The following is a 23,635-nucleotide window of genomic DNA, read 5'->3' on the forward strand; positions in this document are numbered from 1 at the left end:
CATGTTTAATAGCTTCAACTGCAGACTCAAAGATTTCAAAACCAAACTTAATGCTTACCAAAGGAGGAATGTTGGGGGGAGGGATAAATCAGGAAATTAGGATTAACATATACACACACTACTATTTCTGAAATAGATAAAAATGAGTTCCCTTGTGATGAAACAGGTTAAGAATCTGGCATTGTCACTGCTGCAGCTGGAGTTGCTGCCGTGGCCAGGTTCTATCCCTAGCCCAGGAAATTCCACATGCCAGAGTTCCCGCTGTGGCTCAGTGGGTTAAAAACCTGACTAGTGTACATGAAGATTTGGCTTTGATCCCTGGCCTTGGTCAGTGGGTTAAAGGACCTGGCATTGCTGTGAGCTGTGGTGTAGGTCACAGTTGAGACTCAGATCTGGTGTGGCTGTGGCTGTGGTATAGGCCTGCAGATGCAGCTCCAATTCAACCCCTGACGTAGGAACGTCCTATGCCACAGGTCTGGCCCTAAAAAAAAAAAAAAAAAAAAAAAAAAAAATCCACAGATACAACCAAAAAATTAAATAACATAATAAAAAGATAAGTAACAAGGACCTACTGTATAGCATAGGGAAATCTACTTAATACTCTGTAATAATATATATGGGAAAATAATCTGAAAAGGAAAGGATATTTGTGTGTGTATATACACACATACACACACACATATATATATGTATCAAACTTGTATCCTCATGGATACTAGTCAGATTCATTTCCGATGAGCCACGGGAAAAAAAAAAGAAAAAAAATATATATACGAAACCGATTCACTTCGCTGTATACCTGAAACTAACACAACATTGTAATTCAACTATACCGTAATCAAATTTAAAAAAAAAAGAAAGAGAGAGAGGAGTTCCTGTTGTGGCTCAGCGGGAATGAATCTGACTAGTATCCATGAGGATGCAAGTTCGATCCCTGGCCTTGCTCAGTGGGTTAAGCATCCATGATTGGCTTGAGCTGTGGTGTAGGTCATAGACATGGCTCAGATCCCACATTGCTGTGGCTGTGGCATAGGCCAGCAGCTGTAGTTCTAATTCAACCCCTAGCCTGGGAACCTCCATATGCCACGGGTGTGGCCCTAAAAACGAAAAAAAAAAGAGAGAGAGAGCTTTACCTGGGCTGCTTGCTCTGTTCTTACCACCTTCCTAATTACTCCAACTTCATTCAGTCCCAGGATTTTAAATACCATCTATACACAGACGGCTCCCAAATATGTATTGCTACATATTTTCATTGCTACATATTTCATTTTTATACATTGCAGATGGGACTGTAAACTGGTAATGTTTTTGTGAAGGTCAATATGGCAGTCTCTGTCCAAATTTTAAAAATATATACACTCAGCAGTCCCACTTCTAGGAATGTGTCCAAAAACATACTGGCATATCTGCAAAATGACTGTATTCAAAATTATATCAACTAGAATAAAAAAATTTTTTAAATTATATATTGTAATATTGGTTTTAAAAGCAAAAAACAAAACAAAACAAAACAAAAACAAATGCCTATAAGTAAGGAACTGGTTAAGAAGTATTATATATCTATACAATAAAGTAGTATAGGAATAATTTTTTTTTTTTTGTCTTTTCTGGGGCCACTCCCTCGGCACATGGAGGTTCCCAGGCTAGGGGTCTAATTGGAGCTGTAGCCACCAGCCTACACCAGAGCCACAGCAACATGGGATCCAAGCCGCATCTGCGACCCACATCACAGCTCACGGCAATGCCAGATCCTTAACCCACTGGGCAAGGCCAGGGATCAAACCCGCAACCTCATGGTTCCTAGTCGGATTTGTTAACCACTGTGCCACGATGGGAACTCCCTACAGGAATAATTTTTAAAAAGACATAGGAAACTCTAGATAAGTATCTTGATGGGCTGGTCTTCATGGTACATTGTTAAAGGTAAAAAAGCAAGGTGCAAAAAAGCATTTATTAAATCTTTTATGACGGGAAAAAGAATATATATGTATATAATTATGTTTTCTTGCGTAGGCATAAAATGTGTTTAAGCAAGAAACTCACATCGGTGGTTGCCTGTCAGGGATGAGATGAGATGGAGAGAGACTCCTTGTCTTTTGGAAGATTCTGAATTTTGAACCAAATCAAAACATATAGTAAAAGATAATTCCAAAGGAGACAAAACAAATGAAATTGAAAAATCCAAAATGAAAAACAAAAAACTGAAAAAAGGATTCTTTTACCTTCACTGAGATTTTTTAAATGTCCCCAAATTATATCATTCCCTGATAATCATTTCATGATGTATATAAGTGAAACCATTACACTGTACCTCTTAAACTTGTGCAGTGCTGTATGTCAATGATATCTCAACAAAACTGGAAGAAAGAAGTTCCTGTCGTGGCGCAGTGGTTAATGAATCTGACTAGGAACCATGAGGTTGCGGGTTCAGTCCCTGGCTTTGCTCAGTGGGTTGAGGATCCGGCATTGCTGTGAGCTGTGGTGTAGGTTGCAGACGCGGCTCGGATCCCGTGTTGCTGTGGCTCTGGCGTAGGCCGGTGGCTACAGCTCTGATTCAACCCCTAGCCTGGGAACCTCCATATGCCGCGGGAGCAGCCCAAGAAATGGCAAAAAGACAAAAAAAAAAAAAAAAAAAAAAAAAAAAAACTGGAAGAAAAAAGAAAGGTTTTGTTTTAGCTTATATATATGTATCTCTCCTTGAAGAAGGATATTTATTACCATTTTAATTCAGTATGTTGGGGTTTTATTTAGTTGCATTTTCTTTCTTTACATATCTGTTTTTCATTCATTGATGGGTAAAATGAGGGAGCTCCCTTGTGGTGCAGTGGGTTAAGGATTCCATGTTGTCACTGCAGTGGCTTGGATCACTGCTGTGGTGCAGATTCGATCCCTGGCCCAGGAACTTGCACATATTGCAGGTGCAGCCAAAAAAAACAAATAAATTACATTAAATAAGGACATGATTAATCCACAAATGCAATTTGTTTGGTCAAAGAAATCAGCCACATTTTGAATTGGGCAGGAAAGTCTAATCTACAAGGCGTTCATTCTTCAGGTGGTTGGACACAATGCTTGCAGCTGCAGCAATCTCAGGACACCCTCTAGCGTCTTCATGTGGGCTCAAAGGCTCAATAATTAGAGAAATAAATTTATTTCTCTAATTATTTATTATTTATTTATCTAATTATTTATCAAATTATGTAATTATTAAATAATTAGAAAATAAATACTATTTCCATCTGATTGAAGGCATATGTTATCCCTATCATGCCCGTCAGATTATGTCACCCTATCTTTGGATCAGAAAGTGTGATCAGAGCTTCTCTGCTCACATAATAGGGCCAAACAGCTCCGGTGTAGCAGAGCAGGGCTTGGCGGCCGTGTGGGATGAGGAAATACCTGAGCATGTAGGAGCCACTGTGTGGAGCTGCAGCAGCCCCAGGTGTTGGGTGTAGAGAACTGCCTCTGGATCATGCTCTGACCCCCACATCTGGTTCCTACCTGCCTGTCTGCCACTCCTGTGACCCCCAAGGCCATCAAACACTGGATCCCTGGGGTGGGGGGGGTGGGGGTTCCAGGGTGGGTCCGGTGTGGTCTGGTCCATCTTACACCTCTGTCTCATAGCTCTTTTCCAATATTAGAAACCAAACCACACCGATAAACCCTCACCTTTTCTCTAAGAAAGTGGTTCTAATGTAGTTTTCAAAGTGTGGACCCTGGACAGGCTGCACCGGCATCACTGGAATGCAGTTTTCAGGCCCTACTCTAGACCAAATGAGAAACTCCAGGGGTGGAGGCCCAGCCCTTTGCATTTTAACAAGCAGTCTAGTAGAATTTTGCTGTTCAGATCAGCTCTTTCTCCCTCCCTCTCTCAAGTCTCACTATCTAGTAGCTATGACTTCTGAGTCATGTTCATTTGTCCTTTGGACTCCTACTTATACCTCAACATGCAGCGCACATGTTGTCTCTTTTATGCATTTTCTTGTGGTTCCCTGATCCACATATATGTAGCTGATGGTCTACATATATGTCCACAAAGCACTTGTGCAAGTTGCACTTAGCATTGGTGTTAAAATTTCCTTATTGGAGTTCCCCTCTTGGCTCAGTGGTTAATGAACCCAACAAGTATTCCTGAGGACACAGGTTCGATCCCTGGCCTTGCTCAGTGGGTTAGCAATCCGGCTTTGCCTTGAGCTGTGGTGCAGTTTGCAGACACAGTTCGACCTCTGGTTGCTGTAGCTGGGGCGTAGGCCAGGCACTGTAGCTCCGGAACTTTCCTATGCCGAGGGTATGGCCCTAAAAAGACAAAAATAAAAAAAAAAGAAAGAAAGAAAAGAAAAAGAAATTTCCTTACCTATCTGCACCTGAGTAAGACTGCACCAAACTTGAGGGCAAGGAGAGTTCCATGAGCCCCCACTCCTCCTGAAGGCCATGCCCAGCAAGCAGCAGCAGCAGTAGTACTTCTCCCACAGAGACAGGAAACAGGAACCTAAGCTAAGAATGACTGTGAGATTTTCCAGATCCCTTTGTGGGAACTCAGAGCTCACTGAAGTTTGCTTTTGGAATCTTCTCATTTGTCTTCTCCAGTCACTAGGCATTTCTATCCCCTCCCTAAATCCCATCTAGTAAAACATTACCTTCAGGAACTGTCTCCCACATGGCTAAGGCCAAATCCCCAAACAACTTTTTGTCTTGGAATCAAATGGTCAGCTGCAACGCTGACAGTAATTTCAGTAAGATTTAGCAGATTATTTTGCTGGGATGAGTTGCAGGGTGGGACACTGGTTGCCTTAACATGAGTGAAGTTAGATTTGTCTTTCTAAAGAGAAATCTGCTTGACATGGGGGGGGGGGGGGGAAGATATAGTTTTAGTATATGCAGGAGTCTTCAGGAGAAAAACTATAGATAACTCCAGGAATGCTGGATCCGTACTCAGTGGCTGATGGACCTATTTATCTGTCACCCAGGTGGTGCTCAGATGGCTTTCCCAGGAAAACTAGTCTCATTTAAGTTTCAAGTCCAACATTTTTGGAGAATCCGGGCCAGGCATTCGGCATCTCAGGGATTCGGTTTCTCAAGTTGTGAAAATGAAAGAATTCATCCTACCCTCCTGGGTGTGGTGAAATTAAAATTATATAATAATCAGTAATCTATAATTGATGGTATTTTTTTTGGCTGCACCTGTGGCATGAGAAAGCTCCCAGACCAAGGGTCCTGTGCCACAGCTGTAACCAGAGTCATGGCAGTGACAATACCAGATCCTTAACCCGCTGAACTGTGATGGTACTCTTAATGCTGTCTTTATTTATTATTATTTATTTATTTTTGCCTTTTCTAGGGCTGCTCCCGCGGCATATGGAGGTTCCCGGGCTAGAGGTCTAATCGGAGCTATAGCCCCCGGGCTACATCAGAGCCACAGCAATGTGGGATCCGAGCCGCGTCTGCAACCTACACCACAGCTCACGGCAACGCCGGATCCTTAACTCACTGAGCAAGGCGAGGGATCAAACCTGCAACCTCATGGTTCCTAGTCGGATTCATTAACCACTGCGCCACAATGGGAACTCCTAATGCTACTGCTTTGAGGAAGTTTGACATCCACCCTCAGTAGCTCTGACATCCCGCCCAGCTTGGAGGAAATGGACTGTCCTTCACCACTCTTCAGCTTCCCTTTGTGTGGCAGTGATCAGTGGACTTGGAGTCCTGGGGGTTCCCCAATCTCATCCTCCTCCCTAAAGCAGAGTCTTTTAAGCTTTTTTGAGGGATGGGGGTCTTCAAAGTCTGCTGATGAGTATCATTGTCCTATCTCCTGAAATAAAGGTACATGTGACCACAGCACCAAACTCCTTTCTTTTTTGGGAGGGAGGGGGAGGCATGCCATGCAGAAGTTCCTGGGCTAAGGATCAAACCTGACCCACAGCAGTAACCAGAGCCACAGCAGTGAAAACATCAGATCCTTAACCCACTGAGCCCCACCAAACTTTTTTTTTTTTTTTTTTTTCCTGCCACACAAAAAGGGCAGGTGGAAGTTCTGGGGCCATTCAGAGATTGGGTTGAACACGCATTACAGCAGCAACCTAAGTAACAACACCAGATCCTTAAACCGCTGGATCACAATAGGACTCCTCTACCAAACTCTATTTTATTTTTATTTTTTAAGTCTCTTTAGGGCTGCACCTGCAGCATATGGAGACTCCCAAGCCAGAGGTTGAATCAGAGTTGTAGTCACCGGCCTATACCACAGTCACAGCAATGTGCGATCTGAGCCACATCTGTGACCTACGCCACAGCTCATGGCAACACTGGATCCTTAACCCATTGATCGAGGCCAGGGATTGAACCTGCGACCTCATGGATCCTAGTCAAATTCGTTTCCACTGAGCCAGGAGGGGAATTCCTCCTCCACCAAACTCTCGAATGCAGTGCCAGGGTGGGGATGTTTCCTAAATTTTGATTCTCCATTTACACAGAGAGAGAGCTGGACGGGGTAGGGTGGGAGTAGGGGCTGATGTCCAGACAGGGAGCCACAGAGGTCCTTCGGGGTTTCTCTCACTGGTCTTTGGCACTCTTTTTTTCCTGGGGTTGGGAGGAGTTTGTGCTCCAAAAAAAGGCCTTTGAAAAAGGTGAGAGAGATTCTGGAGAGGAGGAAAGGATGAGGAGTAGAGACAAAGCCCAGTGGAGCTGAGCAAGAAGTGAAGTCATTGAGAGAAGGCGCCAGACCTGAGGACGGCGGGTCTGGAGCCCAGAAGCTCACTGCCCGCAGTCCTGGAACGAGTAAGGAATAGGGAGAGTGCAGACCGTCTGTTGGCCAGAAAAATCAGACTTGGACTTTGTTTTGTTTTTGTGTTTTATTGAGATGAATCTGGTAAACCAGTCAGAGTGGGAGATAGAAGCCAATCTTTCAAAAGAAAAAATTTACAGTCTCCTCGCAGTTTAAGCGCATCAGAAATCGCCAGGAGCAGCCCAGGTCTCGGCACAAAACTCTTGAACCAGCTGGGCCTCCCAAGGCCGAGTGGGCTCCCTCAGCATCTACAGGAAGCAGAACGGGTCAGGTGGTGATTGTGAGCAGAAGCACATCCTGCTCAGCTGCCTGGGCGCCAGGCTCAGCCAAAAGCGGGTGCAGTTTCTCTTCGTCCTCTCCTTGAGCCGGGGCCAAACTGTGACCTAGAGCAAGCATGCTCCAGGTGGGGCTGGATGCTCTTACCCAGACACTGCCATTGTCCAACATTCTCGAAATTTCCTCAGATCAGAAAATCAGTGTCCTGAGTTCCCGTGGAGGCACAGCAGACACAACTCTGACTAGGAACCACGAGGTTGTGGTTCGATCCCTGGCCTTGCTCAGTGGGTTAAGGATCCGGCATTGCTGTGAGCTGTGTATAGGTCGAAGACGAAGCTAGGATCCTGTGTTGCTGTGGTTGTGGTGTAGGCCGGCGGCTACAGCTCCGATTAGACCCCTAGCCTGGGAGCCTCCATATGCCGCTGGGTGTGGCCCTAAAAAGACCAAAGACAGAAGAATATCCGCGTCCTTCCTCAGACTTGCTCTGAAAGCCTTTAACTTTTCACAAGGACGAATGGAGGCTTAAGGAAAAGATTTGCCCCAAACTTTCCTCGACTGGAGAACGTAATGGCAAGACAGGTTTCAAACTATATGGTTTGATCATATATGTGACAGGATCCCCTGTGTGCCCCCCATTTGTGTGTCTTTTTATGAGTCTGTGCCTCATAAATGCTTGTGTATGTGTCTGTCCACTCCACTAAAAACATCCCTTTCAAAAGCACTCTTTGAAAAATTCAAGGCTCTGAAAATGTGAAAGATTATCTCAAAATACAGCTTCTGGTGTTGGATTTTAGTTAATTTGATTTTTTTAAATCTGTAGCTTATTAAAAACAAAACCCAAAAACAACAAAGGCGTTCCCTTGTGACTCAGTGGATTAAGGATCCTTTGTTGTCACCGAAGTGGCCTGAGTTGGATCCCTTGCTCGGGGAACTCCCAAATGCCACTGTGAAGCAAAAACAAAAAGCAAACATAAAAACTGTTAACTTTGGGGCTTAATGTCACAGTATCTCCCTGACCCCTTCCCCTACAAATCCAAATTTTTGTTTTGTTTTGTTTTTCCAAATTTATACTAAAAGGAAATTACAACATTTCAGACTAATTGTAAGCCACCAAGTTCTCTCACTCCCTGGAGACACTGTTAAAACTTTGGAGAGCAATCTTCCGGGTTTTCCTGTATTTAAAATATGTCTTTTGTAATGGTATTAGTGGCATTGAAATTTCAGTATGTTTTTTGGCTTTTGCAAAAGCTTAAGGAGTTCCCACTGTGGCCCAACGGGATTGGTGGTGCCTCTGCGGCGCCGGAAAACGCAGTGGGTTAAAGGATGTGAAGTTGCTGCTGCGGGTTAGGTGGGATCTGATCCCTGGCCTCTGCCAATAAAAAAATAAAAAATAAAAAAAAGGAAGGAAAAAAAGGAAAAAAGTGTGTAGGGCATATCTTTTCATATCAATACATTAAAATCTATTTTGTTCCTTATATTGGCTGCATGGAATTATGTCACAAAGCTTTTTCTTTGAGGAGAGTGGAAATGTTCTATCATATTTTTTTTTAACCACTACATCTTCATTGTGGTAATGGTGACATGAGCATGTAAATTGCCCAAACTCAAACAGCTGTGCATTTCAAATAGCTGCATTGTATTTAAGTTGGTTTTAAAAATATTATTTTTTTTGGAATTTGTACTTTTGTAAGGTAAACAAAACATCTTGTTCTTGTTGCTAAGAGCTGCACCCTGCATGCTTGGAGTTAAGAGGTCCTGATGTTTGCAACTTACTCTCAAGTGGTCCAGTAATAATACTAGCTGTCTATTTCTGTATTCAGAGGGTGATCAAACAGCTATGGCAAAATTTTAATAAATGACAGAACTAGATAAAGAATAAAGTTAGAAACCATAAAATTACATCTTTAAAAATGTATTTCCCTGGAGCATTTTTCTTCCTTTTTCTTCTCTTTTCTTTTCTTCACCCCTTTCTCTGTTCCCCCTCTCATTTTCCCACTCTCCTTTACAGCTTGTCTCCTGTGTATCTGAACGTGACTCACCCCCCTGTCAGATATGATTACTAAAATCAGTGCTCACCAGGGCGTGTATGTAAACCGCGGACTCTGCTGGCGTCTTATTTTATTTATTTTTGGTTCTGCTGTCGTCTTATCTCAGGAAGTCACTTTGGATCTAAAGAAGTTTCCTCCCTGAACGCGGCAGAATCTCGGCGGGTTTTGAATCCTGAATCCTTAGTCTCAGTTTTTCTTCTGGGCGGACCAAGTCCGTGGCGGGCGTTTTCCTTCCAGGGGGCAACTCGTAGCTTTAAAAGTGTACTTGGATCCAAGAGTCCAAGGGTGGGATCCGTGGGGGAGGGACTGGAAGAAGCATTTCCCTACTCACGGGCCTTGGAACAATCCAGATGAGTAAAATAAGTCTGATTCTTGATCTCCCTTCAGACCTACGGATTCAGAATTTCCTTGGACCTGGGGAGGTCCGCATTCTCACAGTCCGCAGACAGATGTTAATGTCCGGCAGTTTGAGAACCAGAAACCTACACGCAGCTCACTTCCCTCCCGGCCAGCCAATAGCACCGTAGTTTTGTTTTAAATCCACGCGCAACATTGATTTCCTTTAGACCAGAGTTTGGAGGGCGGGTGATTTTCTGAGCGTTAGTGAAGCTACGCCCTGGGTTAAGGCAAGAGTGGGAGAGAGCTGGGAGGTTTCGGTTTTCTTTTCCGGACCGAGTTGTGCCAGGGGTCTGCGGAGACAAAGACGCCACTATGCCGGTGAGTCCAGGAGTACAAAAGAAAGAGTGGAGGGAGAAAAAGTAGTTTACGGGGCAGAGCAGAGGAGGCTGGAAGCTGCGAGCTTTTTTGCAAAAGACTTGCTGTGAGGCTTGACGGGGCAGGGGCAGCCCCGCCTAAATTCAGGAGAGCACTCCAAAACTGGAGTCCTGGACCATCGAAGCCTCTCCTACTTCTCGCGAAGAGTAGCTAGCTTTATCTGTCATTGCAATCATCTCTCAGCGCTGTGGGATGATCCTAGCATATTACTATTAGTATGACAAGTCGGTACCACCCCCGGCGGGGGGATTTGCCTAAGGAAGTTTTGCGGCCATGGGCCAGGGGTCAGGGTCCTGGGATCCAGCCTATGCCAAAAGGCTGGATCCCTAACTGCTAAGCCACCGTTGCACCCCTAAAGGTCTTTTTTTTGGGGGGAGGGAAAGGGGTGACTTGAATGAGACAGTTTTCAGAAGCTGTCACACCTAGCAAGTCTTTGAAGGAGGAAAGAGTTTGGGTCCAGCTTCAAGAGAGCTGCGTTCCATCTGCCTCTCTCTATTTTCACTACCCTGGGAACCTTTTGCAATGAAAAGAAGCTTTCTGGGAAAAGAATCTAAAAAAGAATAGATTATACTCCAATATAAAACAAAAATATAAAATAGTCTTAAAAAATATGTTCTTAAAAAAACAAAAGAAAAGAATCTCTCTGAGAATGGAACAGGCCCTGACCTCTAAATAAATTGTAATGGTCAAAGTAGTTAATTAATAAAAATGGATGTCAAATCTAAGAAATGGCTAAAACTTTCTGAGGCATGTCATTTCCATCCACAGGAAAAGTAGTGGATAAGGACATTAGTGAATGGTTAGTAATGAGAAGCAGAGTACAACTTTTTAAAAAGCATTTTCAGGGAGACAAAGATGAAATGAACATGGTTCCTGATCCTAAAGTGGCTTGTTGTCTAATGGGGGTAGTATAAGAAGGTAAGATGAGGTTCAAGGCAGGGCATACTTGGTACCAGCAGGGAGGTTCAAACCACGGGCTGGAACAGTGGTTCTAAAACTTAGCTACACATTGGAATCGCTAAGGGGGTTTTGAAAGATAGGAAGGCCTAGGTCCAACCCATGGGATACTGATTCAATTGGTTTTGGCCATGGCTTAGACATATGGAGAGTAAAAACTCCCAAGTGGTTTTATTAAGCAGCCAAGTTTGAGGACCATGGCCTAGATACTCCAAAGGCTAAGATGGGTGTTGGGGATGAAGCACAGCTTTCAGTAGAAGAAGTTTTCAGGATGGCATTATTCTTATTTTATTTTACTTTATTTTATTTTTGGTCCTTTGTCCTTTTTAGGGCTGCACCCATGGCATATGGAGGTTCCCAGGCTAGGGGTCTAATCGGAGCTGTAGCCGCCAGCCTACACCACAGCCCCAGCAACGCAGGATCCAAGCCGGGTCTTCGACCTACACCACAGCTCACGGCAACGCCAGATCCTTAACCCACTGAGCAAGGCCAGGGATGGAATCCACAACCTCATGGTTCGATGGTTCGTAGTCGGATTCATTTCTGCTGCACCACAACGAGAACTCCTTAAATTTTTTTTTTCTTTGGATTACTGCTATTTTATTATGATTGAGGTACAGTTCAGCCATCACATAATTCACCCTTTTAAAGAACACAGGAGTGTTTTTGTATAATCTCTCAGGACTAGAGACCCAGAGACCCATCAGGGTCTCGGAGTTTGGGGAGGAGGAGGAGATTATAATAGAGGAAACCTCTAGGAGAGTTTGGACTCTGGTAGCAGAGGTGGCTGAATCTGCAAAAGGGGTCTGCAAATCTGGTCTCCGTTGACTTTTGCCAGTAACTGGTGGGCAAAGTGGAGGGAGAGCATGTGGAACCGAACTTGCGCCTGAAGGAAGAGAACAAGAAAGGCCCTAAGAGTGGGGCGTCTCTAAAACTGCCCCGGCTGCAGCGGGCGGTGGCGGGGACTGGGGGTGGGGAGCTCTTCTTTGCAGGGAAGGGGGGCCAGGATCTGGGTGCCTCTCAGGTGGGGGCTCGGAGTCTGTCCCTTCGGCGTTTGTTTACACTTAACCCTGCGTCCGCCTTTCGCCGGGATCCTAAATTGCAGGCGGCTAATTGGTTATTAGGTGCGGCTTTTCTTGAGACACTCGGAGGCCCCGCCCCTCCCTCGCTGAGCAGCTCCTCCTCGCCTTCCTGAGAGGCGGGCTCAGCTGGGGCGGAGCGAGTGTCCCATTTGGGATGATTGAATGAAAATCCCGAGGTTGAATGTGGCGGGCGGTTCTGTTCGGAAGCTCTGGGCCATGGATAAAGTTTGGTTCGCGGGACTGTGCCGTTACCTGTCGTTTCTGGCAAGCGTTGTTTTTGTACTCCCGGGTACCGTCGTTGGTGAGTGGGGTTCATTGAGGTCCTCAGCTGGGAGCTTGGGGCGGTTTAGTGGTGCAGGTGAGATCGGCGAGTGTCGGGGGGGCCATGTCATTTGCGGTGCGGCGGCGATCGGGAGTTGGGGCCGGGGCTGGGTAAAGTGGCGAGAGGACCGCACGCTGCGGTTGCCACCAAGGCTCAATCTCGCTTTTTTTTCTTTTTCCCCCAACTCCCAACCTTTACTTTCCGTGCGGCACCTACCCTCCCCATTCGCTCTACTTCAGACTTCGCCATTCTCTGATCTCGCGGTCCTCCTCCCTTGGGTGCGAAGACTCCCCCCTGAGGTGCTCGTGTCAAAGACATTCGGGGGCTCTTTGAGGTCTGAGGCTGAGGCCACCACTTCGTGCCAGTTTGTGGGCTGCCCTTAGCTCTGTCCTCTCCTGTTCTTAGTTCTGCCCTCTTCCTATTTATGGATGCTGAAAACCGGAGCTTCCAGGAGGGCAGAGCTCAAGGGGTCTCAGTCCTTGGAGTTAGGTGTCCTTTTCTAGTGATCAGGAGTGATAAGAGGGGCCCAAACCTGAACCGCACTTCCTACTATTGTGGGCACTTTTCATTGAGGGAAGCCGCAAAAATATTTTTTTACACATACGGAAATTGTTCTGGCTTATACCTGAGTTACCTTGAAATTTTTAAGATTTTTATTTCTTTCTGTAATAGTTGATTTACAATTACCTTGAATTTTATGCTTTCTAAAATAGCCTGTTTGTGGCCTATTAAACGTACATTGTACATCTGCTTTTTTAAAGGCAAGGGCACATTGACCAGAAATAAAGAATGTCCATGTTAAAAATAAAGATAAAATAGCCATCTTCCTCGAGGACACTTGTGAAAAACTGGAAAAGTGCAAGCAATGTCTGTAGTGTAGTCAGCAGTAGTTTAGTGGCATTAATTTCCTGGTCTGGATAGATGTACTATGGCTCTATAAGATGTTAGCAAGAGAAGTTGGAAGAGGAGTTCCTGTCGTGGCACAGTGGTTAACGAATCTGACTAGGAACCGTGAGGTTGAGGGTTTGATTCCTGGCCCTGCTCATCGGGTCAACGATCCAGCGTTGCCGTGAGCTGTGGTGTAGTTCGCTAGATGCAGCTCAGATCTGGTGTGGCTGTGGCTGTGGTGTAGGCTGGCGGCCACAGCTCTGATTCAACCCCTAGCCTGAGAACCTCCGTATACCTCGGATGTGGCCCTAGAAAAGACAAAAAAAAAGAGAGAGAAGCTGGAGGAAATATACTATTTGTGTAACTCTCAAAAAAAAAAAAAATTGTCCATATTAAAAGCAAAGGCTAAATGTCCCTCTTCCTGGAACACCAGTGCTGGCACACCTACGATGATGCCTCCCTACGATGATGCCTCCCTTCCCAGGTGCCAAGGCCATACTGTATGTGCTGGTCTGGTTTTTTTTTTTTTTTTTTTGAAACTTGAAGAAATGTACCCCTGACTTGTTTAATGTTTTTTGTTCTGATAAGTTATAAAATTGTGCTGAAAAACTTGCTTCCCTGGAGCAGCTTCTCAGAGTAATCTGGCAAGCTGGCTTCTGGGCTAGTCCTTTGCTTCTAGTCTTATTATAGATTTGCTTCTAGTCTTATTATAGATTGTTTATTGCTTACTTTGCTTGACAGAAGTTAGAGGGTGATGATGTTGGGGGGAAAAGGATTCTTCCTGTGATTTCTGTGGTTTCCTTTCTCTACCTTCTCCTCAACTCTCCCCTCCCCCACTAATGTCAAGGCTAACTTTCTTCTGTGCCCAGTTCCCACACCTGATTCTCTCCTGTCTCCTCCCCTGCCATCTCTCTTTTTTTTTTTTATAATTTTATGTTTTATTTCTTTTTTTCTCTCACAAGTTTTATTTTTTATTTTGTAATGGTATATTTTATTTTTAAAATTTTTTATTACTCAATTAATTTATTACATTTATAGTTGTACAAAAATCATCACAATCCAATTTTATAGGATTTCCAACCTACAACCCCAGCACCACCCCCCACAAACTGTCTCCTTTGGAGACCATAAGTTTTTCAAAGTCTGTGAGTCAGTATCTGTTCTGCAAAGAAGTTCAGTCTGTCCTTTTTTCAGATTCCACATGTCAGTGAAAGCATTTGATGTTGGTGTCTCATTGTATGGCTGACTTCACTTAGCATGATAATTTCTAGGTCCATCCATGTGGCTAAAAATCCCAGTATTTAGTTCCTTTTAATGGCTAAGTAAGATTCTATTGTGTACATGTACCACATCTTCTTGATCCACTTCTCTGTTGATCGACATTTAGGTTGTTTCTGTGTCTTGGCTATTGAAAATAGTGCTGCGATGAACATCAGAGTAAATGTGTCTTTGTGAGTCATGGTTTTCTCTGGATAGATGGCCAGGAGTGGGATTGCTGGATCAAAGGGTAGTTCTATGTTTAGTTTTCTGAGGACTCTCCATACTGTTTTCCACAGTGGTTGCACCCATTTACATTCCCACCAACAGTGTAATAGGGTTCCCTTTTCTCCACACCCTCTCAAGCACTTATTGTTTATAGACTTGTTGATGATGGCCATTTTGGCTGGTGTAAGGTGGTACCTCAGAGTGGTTTTGATTTGCATCTCTCTAATAATGAGTGATGTTGAACATCTTTTCATGTGTTTTTTGGCCATCTGTATGTCTTCTTTCGAGAATTGTCTGTTTAGATCTTCTGCCCATTTTTGGATGGGGTGGTTTGTTTTTTTTTGGTATGGAGCTGCAGAAGGTGTTTATAAATTTTGGAGATTAATCCCTTGTCAGTCGATTCATTTGCAAAGACTGTCTCCCATTCTGTGGGTTGTCTTTTCATTTTGTTTAGGGTTTCCTTTGCTGTGCAGAAACTTTTAAGTTTAATTAGGTCCCATTTGTTTATTTTTGTGTTTACTGTCATTACTCTAAGAGGTGGATCTGAGAAGATGTTGCTGTCATTTATGTCAGAGATTGGCCTCTGTTTTCCTCGAAGAGTTTGATAGTGTCTGGTCTTATATCTAGGTCTTTAATCCATTTTGAGTTTATTTTTGTGTATGGTGTTAGGGAGTGTTCTCATTTCATTCTTGTACATGTGGCTGTCCTGTTTTCCCAGCACCACTTATTGAACAAGCTGTCTTTTCTTCATTGAATATTCTTGCCTCCTTTGTCATAGATTAGTTGGCTGTAGGTGCGTGGGTTGAATTCTGGGCTTTCTATCCTGTTCCACTGATCTATATTTCTGTCTTTGTGCCAGTACCATATGGTTTTGATGATTGTTGCTTTGTAGTATAGTCTGAAGTTAGGGAACCTGATGCCTCCAGCTCCATTTTTCTTTTTCAGGATGTCTTTGGCTATTCTGGGTCTTTTGTTTGTCCAAAAAAACTTGAAAATATTTTGTTCAAGTTCTGTGAAAAATTTCCTTGGTAATTTGATAGGGATTGCATTGAATCTGTAGATTGCCTTGGGTAGTATAGTCGTTTTTATAATATTAACTCTTCCAATCCAAGAGCATGGTATGTCTTTCCATCTATTTGTGTCATCTTTGATTTCTTTCCCCTGCCATCTCTTGTGGTCAGAATTTGTCCTCCCTGCTGTTCCCTTCTCTCTGCTCTTCTCTGATTAAGGTATCCTCAACCTCTTCTTCTTCCCCACTGCAGGTCCCCTCCTCTTCCCCTCATGGCTCTTTACCTGTGAGTTCTGTCACCTGTAAGGCTCTGACCTCCTCCCAGCTTTCACTAACCTTACATTTCCAGGGGTGACTTTGGCCCAAAGGGATGTCCCTCCATCCCCGCTACTCTTTCTTCATCATGGGGTGGGGGCCCTGGAGCTAACACGATTGGGCCTTGAGTACAGTGCACAGCCCCTCTGTTCTTGGCACCCATCCTCCTAACTTCACCCCACTGCAGGCACCTGCTCTGGGTCCTCATTCAATGGGGGCCTTTCCCCCGGCGCTGCCCTTTCCGCCCTCCTGCACCTTTGAGCTCACCCTCTTGAGGCCTCCTCTCTCCAGCCCACAGGTGCCAGACTCTCCTTGCGCTGGTCCCTCGGCATCTCCCTCAGTGGCACCTTGCTCTGCTCCCACCTCTTGACCACCCAGACTCTCAGGCCCCTTGGCCTCACATCTCACCCTCCCTGAGCCCACCGTGTCTGTGCTGAGCCTGCACCCCAGGCAGCAGGCTTCTCTCTCCATCTCACCCGACCCGCCTCAGACCAGGGATTCCTCTGCTCCTGGGCCTGACCTGGCCCCTGCCCCTCTGACTCCACCTCCACTCAGCCTGGTCTTCCTGCCTCTCCCTTGCCCCCTGCAAGCCAGCCTCTCCCCCTTCCCCTCCTGCCTGGCACTTGTCCTCTGCTTGCCGATCTCCATCCCGCCCTCCACTGCTCATTTCCCCTCTCCTTCCTTTCTCTTTTCCCTTTTGCCCCCTATATTGGAAATCCTCCTTCTGGCCCCTTGTACACATGCATGATCTGCATCCTTAAGGCCTGCAGAAGGTCAGGACCCCAGAACTTTTCTGTTAAACATTTGATGCACGCATGTTTCCAGAAAACAGTTTCATCTGTGGTTCCTCCTTCCCCAGCACAGCACAATCTTTGGTACAACTTCACGGTGATGGCCCAAGATGGATCTGTGCAGCCGACCTTTTTTGCTGAGGGACGCTTGGATGGCCAGGCCTTCCTGCGCCGTGAAAGAGGCACAGTTGAGCCCCAGGGACTGTGGGCAAAAAACCTGAGCACTGAGACATGGCGTAAAGAGACCAAGGATTTGAAAGAGAAAGTAGAGGACCTCAGGAAGTGTCTTGGAGAAATCCTGGGCCTGCAGAAGGAGAAAGGAGGTGAGAGGAGTGGGGAGGGGTCAAGGGATCCAGGAGGCATTTCCCAGGAGAGTCTGTGGCCCAGAGTCACCTGTCCCTTTCCACTGGATTCCTGGGGTGGGTGGGGGGGATGGGTGAGGAAGGGGGTCTGTGAGCTGAGCATGGAGGTGGCCTTGACTCAGCAGCACAGGGAAGACAGGGAGGGGAGCAGGGAGCAGGCACGTTGGCTGGAGTTTCTCACTTGGCGGGAGGAGACAGAGGGACCTGGGGACTGGAGGAGTCACTGCCAGCCCGGGGGGCAGGCTTGCATTCCCTCCAGGAAATTGTGAGCTGTGAGATGGGAGAAGACAGCCACCCCAGGGGCGTCAGGCGTCTCTACTACGATGGGGAGCTCCTCCTCTCCTGCGGCCTGGAGACCCACGGATGCACAGTGCCCCAGGCCTCGGCTCAGACCTTGGCCCTGGAAATGGAGAAGACGTGCGACATGGACGAGCTAAGCAGACACTACTGGGCCCACGTGCGGGGAGAGCTTTGTGCAAAACTGCAGGGCTATCTGAAATCCTGGACCAGCTTCACAGAGAGAACAGGTACCAGGCCTGGGCCAGGGGCCTTCCTCTCCCCCAGACCCCGAGAGCCTCCCCGCCCCGGCCCTGCCCGTTGGGAGCTCCCTGAACTCTGGGCTGCATCTGTGTTCCTTTGGCACTTTGTACCGTGACTTGCTCTTCTGGTCAGTCCTCCGCAGAAAAAGCTGGCGGGGGCGGGGGGGAGGGGGATGAACCACCCCCGTGACAAGAGTCCAGGGGAGCAGTGGGCCCTCTGACAGAAAAGCGTCCCAGGGAAGATGGGTGGCAGGCAGGAGAGGAAGCTTCTAGAGTGGGGGACGGGCCCCCTGGCTCCCAGCCTGCCTGTCACAGGAGCCCACCCCTCACAGCCCCTCCTCAGCATCAGCACGTGGACCCAGGCGGGGGCGGGCCCATCCCTCCCCCTTTGCCTCCAAAGGAATGGGGCCTCGGGGCCCAGAGCAGACTTGGGGAAGGTTGGGGTGCATGAAGGCTCAGCCAGCGGGGGAGGGTGGGGAGGGGCAGCCCTGGTCTCTTGGTCCCCCTCAGTGGGGAGCAGGGCTGGGCCCCAGACCTGACTGGCTCTGTGTTTGCTCCCTCAGTGCCCCCAGCAGTGACAGTGACCTGCAGTCAGGCCTTGGAGGGCACAGACAACCTCACATGCCAGGCCGTCAGCTTCTCTCCCCAGAATATCTCGGTGGCCTGGTATCAGGATGAGAAAGCTGTGAGCCCAGACACCCAGCAGTCTGGGGGTGTCCTGCCTGATGGGAATGGGACCTACCAGACCTGGGTGACCCTAAGGGTCCCCCAAGGAGAGGAGCAGAGGTTCTCGTGCCACGTGGAACATGGTGGGAATCACAGTGTCCACGCCGTGCCCTGCGGTGAGCCTGGGGGGATGCTGGAGGGGGTTCTGCCCCTGGGAGAGCCAGAGGCCAGGCTCAGGGGGAGGAGAGCAGGCCTGTGGCTCTGGGGTGCTGGGGTTATAAGAATCCCTTTTTGCAGGAAAGGCTCCAGGGCGCCAACATCGATGGTGGGTCATTCTGGGTGTTGCTGCCTTAGTTCTTGTTGGTTTTTTTTATTTTTCTTTTTATTCCTTTTTATGGCTGCACCTGCAACATATGGATGTTCCCGGACTAGGGGTCGAATTGGAGCTGCAGCTGCCGGCCTATGCCACAGCCACAACAATGCTAGATCCTTAACCCACTGAACAAGCCCAGGGATCAAACCTGAATCCTCATGGATACTAGTCAGGTTCTTAACCAACTAAGCCACACGGGAATGCCCTCTTAATTTTATTTGTGTTTGTGTGTGTTGTTACCAACTCCAAGGCATTTGGATGTTCCCCAGCCAGGGTTCAAAACCAAGCCAAAGCAGTGACCATGCTGGGTCCCTAACTTCTGGGCCACCAGGGAACTCCCAGTCCTCCTCTCTAAAATAGGAATAATACTTGAATTCCTGGGTACTTTGTTCATTCAACACGGATTTATTACGCACCCACTATGTCAAATATGTGGCATTTTGCCTTAGGATCTCATCAGAGTAAATAAACTGTATTAAAAATGCGGTAAATTTTTCATATGTGCTTTATGTCCAAGGACAGCATGGCCTCCATTTTTTTTTTGTAACAAGGCCTCCTCCTCCTTTCCTGGACTGACACGACTATTTCTCCTTCCACTCCTTTCTTCTTCTCCTGCCAGTGCCGTTTGCCCAACCACTTCCCTTCCTTCCTTCCACTGCCTTGGATGAATGGATTTTTGTAACCTTAGCTGTTGCATGAACTTTCATTTTCCCGTGAAACACACATTTTGGATGTGGGAGGTAGAGGAGAATCTGTCACTGCCTTTAGAGCATCGCTGTCTTGTTTCTTGCAACTCAGGTTAGATTTTGGTCTCCTGCTCCACTACAGAAAACAAGCCTGAAGAGACGGGACGGGAGGAAAGACCTCACCGCCAGAACTGCTGGGTTTTGTCGTTTTTGCTTTTTTTTTAATGGCCGCACCCGAAGCATATGGAAGTTCTCAGGCTAGGGGTCAAATCAGAGCTGCAACGGCCGGCCTGCACCACAGCCACAGCAACACAGGATCCAAACCGAGTCTGTGACCTACACCACAACTCACAGCAAGGCCAGGTACTTAACCCACTGATCAAAGCCAGGGATCGAACCCACATCCTCATGGATCCTAGTTGGGTTCATTAACCGCTGAGCCACGGAGTTCCCCTGGTGTTTTGTTTTGTTTTGGTTGTCTTTTTGCCTTTTCTGGGGCCGCTCCCACAGCATATGGACTTTCCCAGGCTAGGGGTCTAATTGGAGCTGTAGTCACCAGCCTACGCGAGAGCCACAGCAACTCGAGATCTAAGCCACGTCTGCGACCTACACCACAGCTCATGGCAACCCTGGATCCTTAACCCATTGAGCAAGGTCAGGGATCGAACCTGCAACCTCATGGTTCCTAGTCGGATTCGTAACCACTGAGCCAAGATGGGAACTCCTGGGTTTTGAGGAGGGATTTCTTTCTTCTCCTTGACGGGGGGAAAAAGCTTTTTCACTGGTGCGTTTAAAGTTCACCAACTTTAGGGAGGTATCTGTTTTGGACAACCCAGAATGCTCAGAGAACGTGAACTTTTAAATTCTGGTGGTTTGAATTTCCTTTTGGCCATGGCTGGGTCTGTCTGGTATTTCAAAGGAATGCTGGGTGCTGCAAATAGGAGTAAACTTATTAAGCCCATGAAAACTGTGAGGAGAAAAAGGCTGCAGATGGAGAGGCATTGAAGGCCACTTCCTCTTGAGCCCCAGCCCCAAAGACCCTCTCCCTCTGATGCTGTCCCTGGCCTAGAGCTGAGATGCTCAAGACCAAGCTGAGGGTCACCTCCCTGGACACACTGTGGTCATGCACAGCGACCACATGCGTCACCCTGAGGATGATCTGGCCTCCAAGGCTCGGTTTCTAAAGGAATCCACACTATTGCCTGTGCAGTGAACATTATTATAATTTTGTTTGTTTATTTTTTTGCTTTTTAGCTCCGCACATGCAGCTTATGGAAGTCCCCAGGCTAGGGTCGAATTGGAGCTGTAGCCGCTGGCCTACTCCACAGCCACAGCAACGCCAGATCCCCAGCCCATTGAGGGTGGCCAGGGATTGAACCTGCGTCCTCGTGGACGCTAGTTGGGTTCATAACCCACTGAGCCACAACGGGAACTCCTTATCATTACAAGTTTTTATATATCATGCCCATTCCTTGCAAGTGTACCCCAGTATGCTCTAGGGAACTATAATATACCATCTGGATACAGCCTAAAGAAGGTGTGTTGATCAGTGTTGCTTCTTCTTCTTCTTCTTTTTTTTTTTTTTTTTTGGTCTTTTTAGGGCCACACCCCGCAGTACATGGAGGTTCCCAGGCTAGGGATCGAATCAGCTAAGCTGCCAGCCTATACCACAGCAATGCTGGATCTGAGCCAAGTCTGTGACCTACCCACAGCTCAAGGCAACACCAGATCCTTAACCTACTGAGTGGGGGCCAGGATTGAACCCAAGTCCTCATAGATACTAGTCGGGTTAACCACTGAGCCACAACGGGAACTCCACCCCCTCCCCCGCTTTTTTTTTTTAGTGAGAGTCGCAGTATTTATTTCAGGTTCTCTCTCTTTTTTTCTTTTTTCTTTTTGGCCACACCCACAGTGTGTGGAAGTTCCCAGGCCAGGGATCAAGCCTGTGCCACAGCAGTGACCAGAACCACAGCAGTGAAAACGAAGGAGCCTTAACCCCACTGGGCCATCAGAGAACTCCTGGTGATTTCTTCTTTTAATAAAGGAATAGGAGTTCCCTAGTGGTCTAGTGGTTAAAAGATCCGGGTTACCACTGCTGTGGCTCTGATGTCTGCTGCGGTGCCGGTTTGACCTCTGGCCTGGGAACTTCCACATGCCATGGGCGAGGCCATGAATTTTTAAAGAATTCAAAAATAAAGGAGGAGACAGCAGGCCTAAGCTAGACCCCCTAGATATGCTCTCAAGGAAATACGAACCTTGAGCAAGTGGCAAGAGTGTGAACACTGTGGATGTATTTCATTTTTTACCCCAATGGTTGTTTCTTTTTTTTTCTGCCATGCCCCATGACATGCAGAAGTTCCAGGACCAAGGATCGAACCTGGGCCACAGCAGCCTGTGCCACAACGACAGCAACACCAGATCCACCGCGCCACCTGGAAACTTCCCCAATGATTGTTCCTTAACGAGACTGAGGATCAGTATTGCTGCCCCATCTCAGCACTGCCCTGGTCCCCACCTGCTTGGAGCCTTACTTCTTCAGCTGCCTCCATGAGTCTATAATCTATATCTGTTTTCCCAACACATTCCCTTTTTCCCACAGAGTAAGACTGATTTTGTTTCTTTACAAATAACCTAGCTGGTTACTTCACAAAGGACATGATGCTGTGGGGAGGCGAACTGAGATATATAGAGAATTTATTGGGCAATTTTTAACTAACAGGGAAAGTGATGAGTGACGGAAGAAAACACATTTATTAGCTATTTGGTATAATCCTTAGAGTCAGGAGGGTTGCAGAGAGGCTTTCCAAATGAAAACCTAACACATGAGTGTACGTGACTCTTGCAGAAATCACAGCATATAAGGGAGGGCAAACGCAAGATGTGTCTAGCAGCATAAAATACACGTTAAACAGGGAGTTACTGCTGTGGCTCAGTAAATAGTAATAACACTTCGAAACATGCTACATGCACTTCAAAATATGCTGATAAGAAACTAGTAAAATATTAATTCCATCAAAATGAGAGAGGGGGGAGTTCCCTTGTGGCACGGCAGGTTAAGGACCTAGCATTGTCACTGCAGCAGCTCAGGTGCCATGCCAAGGGTTCATTCCTTGCCCTGAGAACTTCCACATGCCATGGGCATGGCTAAAAAAGAGAGAGAGAGAGAGAGAGAGGGAGAGTGAGTATAAAAATAGGGAAAGTGGAGTTCCCATTGTGGCTCAGTGGTTAACAAACAAACCTGACTAGTATCCATGAGGATGCAGGCTCGATCCCTGGCCTTGCTCAGTGGATTAAGGACCCAGCATTGCCGTGAGCTGTGATGTAGGTTGCAGACACGGCTCGGATCTGGCGTTGCTGTGGCTCTGGCGGAGGCTAACAGCTGTAGCTCGGATTTGACCCCTAGCCTGGGAACCTCCATATTCTGCGGGTGTGACCCTAAAAAGAAAAAAAAAATAGGGAAAGTGTGCATATCCATGTACATTATTGCAGCATTAATCACAAAAGCCAAGAGACAGAAGCAAACTGTGTATTGATAGATATGTGGATAAAGAAAATACTGGGTATGTATAACTGAATATTATTCGGCTTTAAAAAGGAAGGAAATCTTGCCATTTGCTTAGCTTGGATGAACCTTGAGGACATTATACCAACTAAAATAAGCCAGCCACAAAATGACACATACTGGAGTTCCCTGGTGCCCCGATGGTTAACAATTCAGTGTTGTTACTGCTGTAGCTCAGGTTTGATCTCTGGCCAGGGAATTTCTGAGTTCTCTGGGCACAGGGGGAGAAAAAAGTCCCCCAGATGCTGCAGGATCCCACTTACATGAGGTGTCTAAAGTAGTCACACTCTTAGAAAGAGAATGGTGATGGCCAGGATCTGGCAGGGAGAGAGAACTGGGGTTTTTGTTCAATGGGTGCAGAGTTTCAGTTTTGCAAGATAAAAAGATTCTAGTGATCTGTCACATAATAACATTCATATATTTCACACCACTGTACTGGATGCTTAAAAATGGTTAAGTGGGTATCAGAACTATGAGGTACCACCTTACACCACTCAGAATGGCTATCATTAATAAATCTACAAGTAACAAATGCTTGGGAGGGTGTGGAGAAAAGGGAACCCTCCTACACTGTTGGTGGGAATGTAAATTGGTACCCCCACTATGGAAAACAGTATGGAGGTACCTTAGAAAACTAAATATAGAACTGCCATATGGTCCAGCAATCACACTCCTGGCCATATATCTGGAAAAAACTTTAATTAAAAAAAAATCATGCA

The 23,635-nt window shown here is 46.5% G+C and overlaps 1 protein-coding gene and 1 long non-coding RNA gene across 6 annotated transcripts; one reads left to right on the plus strand and one right to left on the minus strand.

The window, feature by feature from the left end:
• Positions 1–6,829: 6,829 nt before the first annotated feature.
• LOC102165507 (uncharacterized) lies at positions 6,830–9,566 on the minus strand. 2 transcript variants are annotated; one of them, XR_002345612.2, is made up of 2 exons: positions 9,134–9,566; positions 6,830–8,001 (listed from the first exon to the last, which is right to left on the minus strand). It is a non-coding gene; the product is annotated as an uncharacterized LOC102165507 (long non-coding RNA). The 2 variants fall into 2 exon arrangements; XR_014809864.1 differs by having other exon boundaries at positions 6,830–8,426.
• Positions 9,567–9,707: 141 nt separating this feature from the next.
• MIC-2 (MHC class I related antigen 2) lies at positions 9,708–23,635 on the plus strand. Of its 4 annotated transcripts, NM_001114274.1 has the most exon segments (6): positions 12,135–12,219; positions 16,797–17,051; positions 17,333–17,617; positions 18,193–18,471; positions 20,609–20,715; positions 20,955–21,098. In NM_001114274.1, coding segments are annotated over 6 exon segments (1,155 nt in total).

The sequence above is a fragment of the Sus scrofa genome, chromosome 7 (genome assembly GCF_054392235.1).
Source record: "Sus scrofa isolate SSC_HxYL_T2T_F1_AM1 chromosome 7, Sscrofa_HxYL_maternal_Yorkshire_Landrace_v2.0, whole genome shotgun sequence".
Classification (NCBI taxonomy): domain Eukaryota; kingdom Metazoa; phylum Chordata; class Mammalia; order Artiodactyla; family Suidae; genus Sus; species Sus scrofa.